Here is a 15,902-nt window from a genome sequence, read left to right on the forward strand (position 1 = left end):
TTAAATGTCACAGTAAGCCGTCAACTGTTAAAGTCAGTGCTTCTCGCAAAAGTCTATTAGTGAGTGTGCCACATTTATCATAAGTTAGCCGATCCACTTCGACTGAATTCTTCACACTGATGCTGATAGCGTCTTGTATGCTCGATTGTGTCGATTGCTTCCATGTATCAGTTCACAGATGTCTAAATAATGTTATGTTTTTGAGTTAAAGATGCGAATTCTAGTGCTTTAATGTTCTCTTTCCGAGAGAGATGCACAGGTTCGATTTTTTTTCCCGGCGCCATGCCAAATTTAAAATATTTAACATAAAACCGCTTCTCTTGTAAGGCTCTCGGCATAATATAACTAAACGTGAAAGTCGCAATTGTTGTAGTTAGGGAAAGCAGGACTAACAAATCTCTTAGTAAATATCAAATCAAAAAAAAGTTTATTATAGGTAGAAAGTGTTCATTAGCCAGGAGTATTTATGTAATTAGATAATTAATAAAGCTATTTGAAGCATTTAAATTATTTTGAATTGTTTGTTTTAGGGGAAAATAATAATATTAGAACTGAAAAGTTGAACCACATGAATCATAATGCAACATGGCATCTCTATTTTAATGCATATTGAAACGAACAAATTTTCAACAGTCACCTCATAATTCATATTACTTTGCATTATTCAGTAACATTATTAAAAATATATATTTGTAAGTAACGAAACAATTGTTTTTCTTTGTGAAATATTCTATCTCTCTCCTACTGTAAGTTTGCTAAGTAATTTCATGTTTACAACATAGGCAATTTATAATAAGTCATAATAAGAAAAATGAGTTTAATCCAGTTCCAAGATTTGTACGCAAGATTTGTTTTTCTTTTGCAGCAATCAACGTAAAAAAATCTCCAAATCATCACAGATGAATTCATTACAAAATTGATATAACTTTTATTTCATCACATAGCCGCTCCCCAACATACAGGTAGTCGTTTTCGTCATTACAAAGTGCCCGGGGCATTTTCATATTTTTGTACTGAATATAGTGAAGAAAACTACCATTCTGGTCGAACATGTGGATTTTGTCATTCGTCATATCTGCTGTGATGATGTTATTTTTGGAATCACAACAGACACCGTACGGATCAAAGTGAGTATCACTAGGTAGTCCTTTGTACTGGAATCGAAGAAATCCGACAGCATCAGTGACGACAACTCTATCTACATCAGAGAAACATATATCTCCATTTCCGTTTTCTGTGATGTAGGTAGGACACGTGAAATATGGTAGATTATTCTGATATTGTATTTCAAGGATTTTATGTCCATCAGTATTTAGTTTCAAAACTTTTCCAAGAGACTTTTCATGTGCTTTATTGTTCCAAAGACAAATCAAAATGGCTTTTGATTTGCAAACCGCAATGCCAGTTGGCGTGAACCCATTTTTCTGTATTTCGAGATCAATGGGCATCTCTGGGCGGCACCATAATTCTTGAATTCTACGATCAATGTTACAGGTAGAGCTTTCAACTTTCATGGATCCATTCTTGAAAGATAAAAAATGAACATAATCACAAGTTCTGGATGGTTGAAATTTTCGATGCTGCATTTGATATCCACCACGCTTTTGACTCAAAAGATAACAATGGTTGGTACAGGCAAAATACGAGCTTAAATCAAGTGAGTAGCTTATCCAATGATTGGATGTGAGAAAACCTCGACTGTCTCCCTCTGGGGATACAAGTGACACAGCAATGTTGCCATTTCCAAGGAACACCATATCAAATATAAATATTCTTCCACTGCAAGATATTTTTTCACAATCTGATACTCCACTGCAATCGTGTTCTGTGCTTGATTCATTTTATTTACCTGTGATGATTTTTGTAAAATTTCATTTTAGTTGTAATTTTAAGAGGCAGTCCTCTAAAATACCATGCAGTATTATATCTATAGGCGGCACATCCAATGGGACGAATATTTGATATTTTCTTTAAAATTATATTAATGTTGTCTATATATGTGGACTATTGAAATTAAAGATTTGTTTGAAAATAGCATATTAACAAAAATATTGTTATGTTTTGTGTTCTTGAATTTCCGTATATAAACCATTGAATACACGTCAGAAACAAAGAACTCTGAATTTTAGTTTCTTTTCAATAGATCTGTAATTATCTCTGAACTAAATCCAGGAAAATTTCAATTTTTTGTTTAAAAAATAAAAACTTTTTTTTTTCAATAGTATTTTTTTTCCAAAATTGAAAAATCGTTTTTATGAAATTTTGCCATGCAAGAGTTATCTTCCATAGCATCTGGAAATCAGCTAAACACCTAGTAAAAGGATAACTGTGAAATATTAAGAATTTAGACACTAAATTATATTTCGCCTCTTAGCATTATATCTAGTTTAAAATGTCTTCTAATATTCATGTTGAATCCAGTTTTCATTAATGTCTCATTGACGACAAATACCTATCTGGTATTGTGTCACATTAGCTGCAAAGCTTTACGGAAGTTAGCAGATTTATAAATGTAAACGTGCAAAGAAAAAGGTATAGAAGTTGAGCTAAATATTTTTTTTATCTTTCCAATTACTCTTCAGCGTACATCATCCTGAGCGATATCTGCCATCATAGAATATTGTGATCCAGAATGTCTTTTTATTAGCGGCACCTCAACTAGATGTTAACATGTGCGTATCAATGAGTGATTTCAAGTACAAAACGACTATATAGGAATCAGAATGATTAATTTCTTTTAAATGAAATGGTTTATTAATCCACGTACTAGTAATTTATTTGTACTAAAAATAATATTTTAGTTTCTGATACATGTCGAATTAGGATGTGGAAATATAACTGAATATGCCAGTAAGCTGAATAGAAAAGATTTTCAGTTTTCAGTGTTTGAAGAAAAACTGAAATTTAAGCCGAGGTTAAATATATAAAAGATAGTTGAGGAATTAAAGCACAAGCATCCCTTTTAATTTGATTTCGCGATCGAAAGACTGATATAAACTTTTTTTTTATCTTTTATTTCCCTAGAGAAAATTTGTAAAAATATTTTGCTTTGATATTTTATTAAGCTGAAATTTCATTATTTATTGTTGTAAAATATAATATATATCTTTTTAAATGTCATATCAAGAAGTCAAACACATGTTTTATAGTATTAAAAGAGCTTCATGAACATGACGAACGTGAAAACCACTACTAACTAAATATATACTTGAAACCATGTATAAAATCATCAAGAAACGTTTGTCCTACTGAAAAGAAATATTAGACATTTTTTTTTTTAGAATTAATTAAAATGAAGAGCCGAATTAAGGAAATATTTCTAGATATAAACCAATCCCGATTAAAATAAAACCGATCCCTATCGAAATGAATTCAAAATAAATCAAAATAAATACAATTGCACAGGAAAAACATTTAATGAATGATATACAAGAAATTTGTAAACCATATTACAACAAAACAACCAAATTTCCAGATGAACTTGTAATAGCTTTCTTCGTTATATAATTCCGGTCGGGATTGGTTTAATTTGGATAAATTGTTAAAAACTAGACCAATTTGACACCACTTCCTTCAATCAATTTACGTATTCCCAAGAACTATATTGATTAATTCAATAATTTATACTTTGAAAGTATTATAAAATGAGGATAAAGTATTCAGTTTTCGGTTTAAGAACAGAATGAAAATTGGAAAATGGATTTTAGTCACTTGTTTAACTCAATTTATACCGCCTATTTTTTTTTTTTTCTAAAAAATGTTAATCTCATATTCTTATGAATATTATATTGGTATCAGTACTATAATGAAAGATAAGGGTTTATACTATAAGTCATATTTAATGACATATCTTGTTTATGAGTACCTATTTCATATAAAACAAAATAATTACATAGTAAATTTTAATCATCATGTTGACCTTTTGTCTCTTAAAAAAACATTTACCTAAAATAGGACAAGAGGAACTCTAAAAAAAATTGATGTCGCCATTTGATAACACTTGCTTGAATTAGTTTCCGTGAAAAAAAAAAAATCTAAATCCATGACATGCAATGTGCCACCCATTGCCTTTTTTTTGGTTGACTGCCTCTAAATACATTAGTTTATACCGTACAAACTGTGCTGCCTACGTAAAAATATAAATGACGTCATCAATCAATTATCTTGACGTTAGACTTGTAAATATAAGCTATTACATGTATGAACATTTATTTTTAATCATGATAAGAAATAAAATTATAAGGAATAAATTTAATAGCTACCCAACTTATTATTTTACAGATTGAAAAAGGGTGTGAGCAGTGTGCGATTTTATTTAAACAGCTTTTAGGTTTATAAAGCGTAAGCTGTCCTAATCCAAGATTTTATTTAATAACTGGGTAAATCTAGTTATTGAATTCGTTCCTTAAAAAATAGTGCGTGATGTAAAGAGAACCGTTACAGATGTTCAAAAACTTCTCTCGCACTCTTTTCAGATTTTTGAAGTCAATAATATTGAAATTGACGACGTTATATAAATTTTGATGATTTTATTAGTTGCCACTCGTTATTTTGAACAAGATGTACCATAATTTTTAGGTTGAGGCTATCTGGTACCGCTTGCAGGGTGGCTGGGCAGGAGTTATCTCTCCATAAGTGTGTACGAGTTATCTCGCATTACGACGGTGATAACCATGAATTTATACCCTTATTAAAAAGTTCCACATCGATCGTTCTCTAGAAAGGTTAATGTTTATTTAATATGTAAAACGTAATAATTAAGAAAAATAAAGGGAGATAGACAATTAAAGTCCTCTAATTGTTGATTTGGGAGCATATAGTGCATTCGAACTTGGGGGGGGGGGGTGGAGGGCGAGGGGGTATCGTCACAATAATTTTAACATTATACAATATTTACTTGAAAAGAGTCTTACGGAGCTCTCTCTCCCCCCCCCCCTCTCTCTCTCCACAAAAAATGTTAGATGAAGTTTATTTTTTAAATTATTTAATTATTTTTTTTATCTATATTATTTTATGTACATATTTATTTTTATTTATTTATTTATTTTTGTAAATACACACCTTTTGTTTATCACTCGAGACTGCGATGTTTTCAGTTACCCTTTATTGTTATTCTTTTCTTCTGACAAACGTTTACTCGCTTTGTCATTCTCGCAGACATGGCACGATAACCGAACGTCTTTCTTCTTGAAATTGAAACTCTTATAAATCAAAGTACAAAAAATTAGGGAATTTTAAATCCCCCTCCATGTATCAGCGAATGCCGGTGTGCAAAGACTCTACATAGACCTTTTATTACTTTATTACATACTTATTTACAATTTAATCAAGGGTCGAAAGGAAGTGTTTTTAATGTCTTCAAGTTCTCTCTCTCTCTCTCTGTGTGTGTCTATCTCTCTCTCTCTCTCTCTCTCTCTCTCTCTCTCTCTCTCTCTCTCTCTCTCTCTCTCTCTCTCTGACGGTAGTGAACCCCTGCCTCAATCTGTGCTTGCTGTGTTCTACTTTTAATCTAATTTTCAGACACTCTTAGCTTTCTAGTCATCATATTCTAATTCACCGAAAATTTTTCTGTTTTTTAAAAATATATTTTATCTCATATTTTCACAGTGAACATAACAATTCCATGATAACCTTGTACAATTTACTAATAATGATTGCGTTTATAACATAGGTCCAACTAGTATTTCAAAACTATCCCAAAAATAAAATTCGGCATCTATATGTATGCCCCCTTCCCCCCGATGAAAAAAACTAAAATTCTTAAACCAGTATTTAATAGTGATATTTATTTTATTTAATGAATAATATGAATAAAGGAATGTTTTAACGCCGAGAATCAACATTTAATATTCTAAACATGTGTATAAAAGTTAAGACATACTAAAGTCACCTCTACCGACCGCCTAGGTTTTGCTAAGATTGTCATATCAAAGTACGCCTTTTAGTTACGGTATTAAATCAAACACTGTACATTTAGCATGGTGTTAGACTTAAGTACCCTTTATGTTACGACCCCCAGAAAATGAAACATGCCCACCTCTAACAGGTACTACATTATGTAGCTTGTCACTGTAAAATGTACAGATATCAAGTTATGGTACTTCCTACCTTTAACAGGTACCAGAGTTCAAAGTTACCTACCTCTAACAGGTACCAGATTTCAAAGCTACCTACCTCTAACAGGTACCAGATTTCAAAGCTACATACCTCTAACAGGCACCAGATTTCAAAGCTACCTACCTCTAGCAGGTACCAGATTTTTAAGCCACCTACCTTTAAGAGGTACCAGATTTTAAAGCTACCTACCTCTAACAGGTACCAGATTTTAAAGCTACCTACCTCTATTAGATACCAGATTTTAAAGTTACCTACTTCTAACAAGTACCAGATTTCAAAGGTAACTACCTCTAACAGGTACCAGATTTTAAAGCTACCTACCTCTAACAGGTACCAGATTTCAAAGCTACCTACCTCTAACAGGTACCAAATCTCAAAGCTACCTACCTCTAACAGGTACCAGATTTCAAAGCTACCTACCTCTAGCAGGTACCAGATTTTTATGCCACCTACCTTTAAGAGGTACCAGATTTTAAAGCTACCTACCTCTAACAAGTACCAGATTTTAAAGCTACCTACCTCTATTAGATACCAGATTTTAAAGTTACCTACCTCTAACAGGTATCAGATTTCAAAGGTACCTACCTCTAACAGGTACCAAATTTTAAAGCTACCTACCTCTAACAGGTACCAGATTTTAAAGCTACCTACCTCTATTAGGTACCAGATTTCAAAGCTACCTACCTCTAACAGGTACCAAATCTCAAAGCTACCTACCTCTAACAGGTACCAGATTTCAAAGGTACCTACCTTTAACAGGTACCAGATTTTAAAGCTACCTACCTCTATTAGGTACCAGATTTCAAAGCTACCTACCTCTAACAGGTACCAAATCTCAAAGCTACCTACCTCTAACAGGTATCAGATTTCAAAGGTACCTACCTTTAACAGGTACCAGATTTTAAAGCTACCTACCTCTATTAGGTACCAGATTTCAAAGCTACCTACCTTTAACAGGTACCAAATCTCAAAGCTACTTACCTCTAACAGGTACCAGATTTCAAAGTTACCTACCTCTAACAGGTACCAAATTTTAAAGCTACCTACCTCTAACAGGTACCAGATTTTAAAGCTACCTACCTCTATTAGGAACCAGATTTCAAAGCTACCTACCTCTAACAGGTACCAAATCTCAAAGCTACCTACCTCTAACAGGTACCAAATTTTAAAGCTACCTACCTCTAACAGGTACCAGATTTTAAAGCTACCTACCTCTATTAGGTACCAGATTTCAAAGCTACCTACCTCTAACAGGTACCAAATCTCAAAGCTACCTACCTCTAACAGGTACCAGATTTCAAAGGTACCTACCTTTAACAGGTACCAGATTTTAAAGCTACCTACCTCTATTAGGTACCAGATTTCAAAGCTACCTACCTTTAACAGGTACCAAATCTCAAAGCTACTTACCTCTAACAGGTACCAGATTTCAAAGTTACCTACCTCTAGCAGGTACCAGATTTCAAAGCTAGCTTCCTCTAGCAGGTACTAGATTTTAAAGCTACCTACCTCTAACAGGTACAAGATTACAGGACAACCTTCCTCTAACAGGTACAAGATTACAGGACAACCTACCTCCTACAGGTACCAGATTGCAAAACTATCTTCCTCTAATACTACTGCTTCTAATCTCTATTATGTACCAGATAATGAATCTACCTACCTCTAACATTAGATTATGAAGCTTCTTTCTTGTAAGAGGTACCAGATTATAAAGCTACTCACAGGCAACGGGTTATAAAACTACCTACCAGCATGAGATATCAGATTATGAAGTTTCCTACCTGTAAGAGGTACCAGATTACGAATCTAACTACTTCTAACAAATACCACATTCAGAAGCTGCCCACCTCTTACAGGTACCAAAATATGAAACTTTTTTACTGTAAGAGGTACAGTATTATAAAATTTCCTATCTACATGATGTACCAGATTATGAAGCTACCTACCTGCTTCCAAGAATTTCACAAATCTTCACAAAACACCTTTACTCATTACAACTTTATACTTTGTTTGATCCTAGATGCACATGAACAGAGAAAGAGATTTACTATAGGTTCACTGTACATGTATTATAAATAGAGCCACTATAAATAACCAACAGAGCCACCTAATAATCAATAGAGCCCGAACCTTAATACCGGAAACCCTAATCCAGAGGCCATATATTTCACAATTTTGGAAGAGGTACCCTTGCTTATCATAACTATGTTCTTAGTATGTATTATAAAGACCCAGGAGTAGATTTTCAAAGAATTACAGCATTTACTTTATGATCAATAGAGCCCCTCTCTAAGCACCAGAACCCCTGATCCTAAGGACGTGATTTTCACAGTTTTGCTAGAGATCTCAAGGCCGTAACTACCACTGAGGCAAGTGAGCCAAATGCCCCACTAAGATTTTAGAGTTTTCTGAGAAGTGAATAAGCTTTACTTTGAACTGTAATAATGTTTGACTTTGTACTAAATTAATACTTTCAATTTTTGTTTCAATTCCTGTACATCAGGTGCTTCATTATAGTTTAAGAGGACTGTAAAAAAAAAAAATCAAAGCATCTGAAAAATTTCGAAGATTAAAGTCTTTAATTTCTTAAAATCCATGTTTTGGACCCCCCCACCCCCCCCCCCCCCCGGTCAGGACACTACCCTGCACCCACTTAGGAATCGGGTGTCCCCCTACCCGAACCATTACCTCACTAAAAATTTGAGCCTAGTTACGGCCTTGATCTTATTGCTTGATATAGTCATACCAACAGTTTGATGTTCAGGAGTAAGATTTTAAAGATTGTATTACTTTTTATTGTTTTGACCCCACCTCTTAGGCCCCAGGGAGAACAAACCATGAATTATTAAAGTTTTTTTTCCTTTGCCCTAGATGTTCTATGCCAAAATTGCAATACATTCAGCCATTCATGAGAAGAAGCAGCATGAAAATGTTAAAATTTTTGACCGATGCACGACAGAAGGTGACGGACATACAACAAATGATGACTCAGGGGACCCAATGAACTAATAAAATCTTTGATTCACAAAGTAATGGATTGTTGGCATATAAATAAGATATAATTCCTTCTTGCTATTCTTCCAATTAAGCTTTTTTGTACAAATTTTCTGTATATTCCCATGAAAATGTTACTCCCCTCTCTTCCCCCCATCCTACACAATGGGGTGATGATAATGCACAATAATGCCAATTATGTTACCCCTACTGATCTTGAGAATATTAATGATTATTCAATTTTATTTTCATGTAAAAGGACAGGTAACCATAAGGCTGTTTTTGGCCCATATTGAATTTTATATAAATTAATTTGATTAGCAATGTCTAGTAATGTTTCCTCTGTTATATATAGAACAGGACTGAAGTAACACAAAAGGCTAACTGATTTAATATTTTCTGGAGAAGAAAACTTCTGTAATTGTAGCCATAAAAATTCAATGGAAATTGTGTACGCTCTCTTGTTCGATATATTTGCTATTTATAATAACATAAAAAGGTATGAAAAACAATCAGTCATGAAAACAAAAGCTTTCAATATTAAGAAAAATCAGATATTGTGACGTATTATTAAAACAACAACTTTGCTTGCATCTCCTACATGCATTTACAAGTATAGAAAAAAGACCTCTACGCAACATAAGTAAGCACATCGATTTCAAAGTATTTGATTTAAATAGACACATAAAAAGTGTAAAAATCTCTTAAATTGTTTTGCATGGCTAATTGGATTTTTAGAATAAAAATTCATTGTGCATTCAGAATTGATTCTAGAAGTGTATACTATGCACTATAATAAATAGACATTTACATTATTTACATGTATATAATGCATAAAGATTTATAGATATAAAAATAGAAATTCCCATACACTTTTTTCATATTATATTTTATTTACAGAAATTGGATGCAAGATTTCTCTATTATCAAACTTCATTTTTATAAACATTTTTTATATTCTGAAGATATATCCTTTGAATCCATGTCTGTGCCTATTTTCGTGTGGAACGTATCACCAAAATGTTTCTGAAACCGCAAATACCAAATTGTGTTCATCAACCAATAGTTCTTGATCATACTTTGCACGAAAATACAAACCAGTGATATGGGGGGGGGGGGGTAAATGGCAAGTGTCATTGAAAGATACTAGTATCTACAGATATCTCATGGAGATACATGACATTATTGAATTCTTGCTCTTAACAGACCAGCATTATCTTAGTTTATATTTAGAGATTCTGTTTGTTTTATTGGAGACAACTTTTTTACCATTACTTTATTTGGCTAAATTATATACCGACTCTCAAAAAAATGTTCAAAAGTTTCATCAACTACGTACTCTTATACAAAATGTAGAAAATGTCCTAATGTCTTCATTTAAGTACATTATTACTGTGTCTCAGGGATGACCATTCAGAAAATCTCCCCTGACATCTGAGGTGCTCCTCCAGTCGCAGATTACAAAAGTCTTTGCAACACTAAAGATACGCGTTGGATTGCACATTTATCTTCAATATCCAGGTGTAAAAAGTAAAGAAAATATTTTTTTCTCGCAAATTCACCACCAGGGAGAGATAAACGGTTTATGGTAGGGACTTTCAGCAATTCTTTTTACAACTGACTCAAGCATTGATAAGACCACTGGTCATATGAGCAATAGCTTTTAGACTGATCGAGGTAAAAGCTACATCAACAACATCTTGTAAAATTCACATTAAGCTACATGTACAGACAGACGCACAGGAAGTTGACATTGGATTCAAATAAAAATGAATCCCATCGTACGACATGCCTAAACAAAGAGTGTGCTTAAAGCATCAAGCATCTATTATAAGTAGTTGCCGAGAAAACTGCGACGAAAAATTGTTACGGACAACACACAGCTAGGCAGACTGAAAGACATGCAGACAGATACATAAGGGTGAAACAGTTTACCCCCCCCCCCTCCTTCGTAGCGGGGGTATAATTAATCTGTTTGATAAACTGTAAAAGTGGTTGAGGGCACCATGCTTCCATCGTTTATTCCAATATTATCCTAATTTTTTTCTCGCAAAAAAATATACAGCACAAAATTAGACATGTTGAAAATAATGAAAATAAGTTTAAACTTGTGGACAATCCAATTTCATTTTCAAAAATATGGGCCAAAAACAGTCTTATTAAAACCCCTTCTTTTGGATCTCATTGCAGCCCCATACCTACTCCTGAGGGCCATGCATGCTATGAACAAGTTGAATATGCACTACTTGAGGATGTTTGCATATTATATGTCTAATCATGGTTCTGCTGTTCTTTTAAACAAGATTTTGCAAAAAGAAAATCGTACAAATTCGTAGTATAAATTTGATTCTGTATTGGTTTTCAAACCTATCCCTAATGATCAAACTTTAAACAACCTTGAATCAACACTGTCTAACCTTACACATAAGTTTGAAATTTTTTTGGCACAATAGCTTTTGAGAAGACCCAATCATGTTTCCACTATTTCTGAATTATTTCCCCTTGAAAGATAGTGTAGCCTTTCATTTGAACAAAAAATAATATTTCTAATCACCAGAGAATGGTTTATGACAAGTCTATTTGGTGACTTGGAGAAGATTGTTAATGGGAATGGATAACGTACAGATGACATACAATATACAGACAGACAGGCAGTCAGACGCTGAACACTCTAATCAGAAAAGGTTACTTAAGCTTGCGTCTTATGCTGTTTTGAGATAAAACTGTCATTATGTCAAGCAAAACAAAGTCAAGCGACGTATTCTTATTCCTAGACCTAAAATTTTGTCCACGAATATTCTCCCAGATGGCTTAGAGAATTTTAATGGAATTTCAGAGATAGTCACCAACTCTAAATGTGCAATTTAGGTTTATGCACAGCAAAATCAAATGGCTTAAAAGGTTTTCAGGAACTAAATTGTAATACTAAAATCATACCATTAAAAATGCTTTGTTATGTTTAATTTATTATTAAAATCAATTAAAACTGTGTTTTACTAGAGACTTTAACGTATAAATAACAGCAGCAAGTTAAGGAACGGGATTATAACTGTCAAAACCATATTTCTGCTTGCTGTACCTGATTCAAATGATTTTCTTATCTGTCGCTGATATATATTTTAATTACGCTCTGTAATCTTGATCAATCTTTTCAAAAAATTGAATTTTTCCTGTCATCTCAATTTTCCCTATTATGGCTCTTGGCAAAGTTAAATAAAACTCTGGAACTTGTTACAGGAAGAGTAATTCATAATTTAATAAATGTTACGGTACGTGATTCATAATCTGGTACCTGTATGAGTTAAATAACTTCAGGTAGCTTTATAATAAAGTGCTGCATAGAAGTATGTACATGATGATCTGGTACCTATTAGAGGTATAGGTAGCTTTAAAATCTGGTACCTGTTAGAGGTAGGTAGCTTTGAAATCTGGTACCTATTAGCGGTAGGTAGCTTTGAAATCTGGTACCTGCTAGAGGTAGGTAGCTTTGAAATCTGGTACCTGTTAGCGGTAGATAGCTTTGAAATCTGGTACCTGCTAGAGATAGGTAGCTTTGAAATCTCGTACCTGTTAGAGGTAGGTAGCTTTGAAATCTGGTACCTGCTAGAGGTAGGTAGCTTTGAAATCTGGTACCTGTTAGCGGTAGGTAGCTTTAAAATCTGGTACCTGCTAGAGGTAGGTAGCTTTGAAATCTGGTACCTGTTAGCGGTAGGTAGCTTTGAAATCTGGTACCTGCTAGAGGTAGGTAGCTTTGAAATCTGGTACCTGTTAGAGGTAGGTAGCTTTGAAATCTGGTACCTGTTAGCGGTAGGTAGCTTTGAAATCTGGTACCTGTTAGAGGTAGGTAGCTTTGAAATCTGGTACCTGTTAGCGGTAGGTAGATTTGAAATCTGGTACCTGTTGGAGGTAGGTAGCTTTGAAATCTGGTACCTGTTAGAGGTAGGTAGCTTTAAAATCTGGTACCTGTTAGAGGTAGGTAGCTTTGAAATCTGGTACCTGTTAGAGTTAGGTAGCTTTGAAATCTGGTACCTGCTAGAGGTAGGTAGCTTTGAAATCTGGTACCTGTTAGAGGTAGGTAGCTTTGAAATCTGGTTCCTGTTAGCGGTAGGTAGCTTTGAAATCTGGTACCTGTTAGAGGTAGGTAGCTTTGAAATCTGGTACCTGTTAGCGGTAGGTAGATTTGAAATCTGGTACCTGTTGGAGGTAGGTAGCTATGAAATCTGGTACCTGTTAGAGGTAGGTTGCATCATATTCTGGTACCTGTTAGGGGTAGGTAGTATTAAAATCTGGTACCTGTTAGAGGTAGGTAGCTTTGAAATCTGGTACCTGTTAGCGGTAGGTAGCTTTGAAATCTGGTATCTGTTAGAGGTAGACTCCTTTAAATGTCTTATCCTTTTTTGCATATTTAGAATCAATTACCCTCAAAATAATTCAGTTTTCGATACTTTCTTTCTGTTTAATCTTAATTTAATGTTTTGTTTTAATTTCAGTAGAATGAATGAGGAGTTGATTGCTCAGTTATGTCTTAATTTTTTAAAACAATCTTCTCATGTTTGGCCACATTTCTCAAAGTGCCAAATTGAGATAAACTTTAATAATAGTTGAAGCATTTAAATTATTTGGATAAACGTCTATCATTTACCCAGTTACTGCGTGCAAAAGTTTGAATATATTGATGCGGGAATGAAATCGATAGTTGTCGCTCTCTGATCATTAAATTATTCGTCGCCCGCGTGGCGCAGTGGTTAGAGCGTCTTCTCTAGAGTCGCGAAGTAAGGAGTTGATCCTTACGTCGCGGGTTCGAATCCCACTGTGGGACGTGGAGACCGGTCCTTCGGATGAGACCGTATAAACCGAGGTCCCGTGTCGCAGTAGGTGCTGGCACGAAAAAGATCCCTCACTGCTCAATGGCCGCAAGTGCCGAGTATAGAACAAAATTTGCAGCTCTCCACCGGCAAGTGGTGGCGTCTCCATATGAGTGAAAAATTCTCGAGAGGGACGTGAAACAATATACAAACAAACAAAATAGCATTAAATTATTCTCCGCTTTCACAAACATTCTTTATCACCAATATATCGAATATTAATGATATGAAATAAACCGAGATTCTTGTCTAAATGTCTCTAGTTTTTTTTATATGCATTTGATACTGCCTAATGGTGCCAAAACGTTAAAAAAAAAAAAAGAAAAGAAATAAAATGAAGAATTATTCACTGAAAAATATCGAGCAGTTAGAATGAAAAGTTTTTGTTTGCAGCAGCAAAAATCCATAAATTCTAAAATAGGAATATTATACATAGAATTATACCGTTAAACTATGTGCATTTTTTTTTTGGTAATGCTTTTTATATCAAGATGCATTCCTGTTCATAAAATTTCACATCTCACACCAGGTGGGTGTCTGTGTGTGTGTGTGTGGGGGGGGGGGGGGTAGATATTTATTGGTCTGGGAATCGCGGCTCTCCATTGATCCAGGACTGTGCTCTCTATAGGCAATATTACATGTAATTAAAAAGTTTAGGGGCCCACAACCAAAGAGAAATTCCTTTAGAAGCCAAAATATATGAATTAAATACATTGTATATAAATAAATAAATAAAATAATAAAATATTTAAGTAAATAAACTTCGTCATGCATATGTTTGTGTGTGTGGGGGGGGGGGGGCAGCTCTGTTAAACACCTAAGTTGTTTCCATTTTATAATCATTAATGTTAGAATTATTGTGACGACCCATCCCTTCCCCTTTTCCGCCCCCAAGTTCGCAAGATCTTAAGATTAACAATTAGAAAACATAAATTTCTATTTCCCTTTCTCTCTCTTAATTATTACTTTTTACATATTAAATAAACATTAACCTTTCTAGAAAACGATTGATGTGGAACTTTTTAATAAGGGTATAAATTCATGGTTTTCACCGTTGTAATGCGAGATAACTCGTACGCACTTATGGAGAGATAACTCCTGCCAGCCACCCTGCAAGCGGTACCAGATAGCCTCAACCTAATTTTTAGGGCTGGGCAATAATACCGGTATTCTGGTATATTGCTGTATGTAGACAAAAGATATCGTATTGCAATACGCTTTTGAAATACCGATATACCGGCAAAATGCTTTGACTCAGGAACTCTATCATAAAATATAAAGAAAGGTTGTTAGAAAGGTTTGCGATCACTCAAAACAGAAAGACAAAAGCTGTTGTATGGATATTTTTAGTTGTACATTGTATAAGTGTAATTCAATCAACAAGATATCTTTTATTGGTTATTTATCATAGTTATGTACATGTAAAAGGAAGTAAATATAATAAGGAAGTTTCATTTAAATTTTTGTTGAAAGTATTGCAATACATATCGCAATACAGTTTTAAATATCGCAATATATCGCAATGCGAAATCTCAGAGCCAATACCCATGCAGCCCTTATAATTTTTCTATAATCTTTAAGATATCAAAAAATTGTTGGTCCATCTGGATTCCTTATTATAGGGACGATCCCCTTTTTAATATAACTTGAAATATCATTTTTGTGCACATATTCCTAAATACCTTAGAACAAATAGAACAAAATATTCATAGTTAATTAACTATTAATCTGTGTCCCAAATCTCGACCTAGCGATCCTTCATACTTAATACTTCCAGGCAGGTTAAGGGCACTGATGAACAATGACATAATGTCCTCCAGCATTGCATAAAATTTCAATGCTCTAGCTTTAATCGTTTTTGAGTTTTTTCTCTTACAAAAAGGCTACCTTAATTTCGACGAAAGGACGATTACTTTCGACCGG

At 34.0% G+C, this 15,902-nt stretch overlaps 1 protein-coding gene across 1 annotated transcript; it reads right to left on the bottom strand.

Moving 5' to 3' along the window:
* Positions 1-653: 653 nt before the first annotated feature.
* Positions 654-1,847, bottom strand: LOC133189505 (uncharacterized). The gene has a single exon (XM_061324858.1). It carries the CDS (start codon positions 1,755-1,757, stop codon positions 909-911), a length of 849 nt encoding a protein of 282 aa, XP_061180842.1. The 5' UTR covers positions 1,758-1,847; the 3' UTR covers positions 654-908.
* Positions 1,848-15,902: the final 14,055 nt, after the last annotated feature.

This window comes from Saccostrea echinata, unplaced genomic scaffold (genome assembly GCF_033153115.1).
Source record: "Saccostrea echinata isolate AGI-Se365-2 ecotype Australia unplaced genomic scaffold, CSIRO_AGI_Sech_v1 ptg000018l, whole genome shotgun sequence".
In the NCBI taxonomy this organism is placed as follows: Eukaryota; Metazoa; Mollusca; class Bivalvia; order Ostreida; family Ostreidae; genus Saccostrea; species Saccostrea echinata.

Bases quoted from the DNA above. Each gene is read 5' to 3' on its own strand.
- LOC133189505 (XM_061324858.1), bottom strand. From the start codon at position 1,757: ATGGTGTTCCTTGGAAATGGCAACATTGCTGTGTCACTTGTATCCCCA.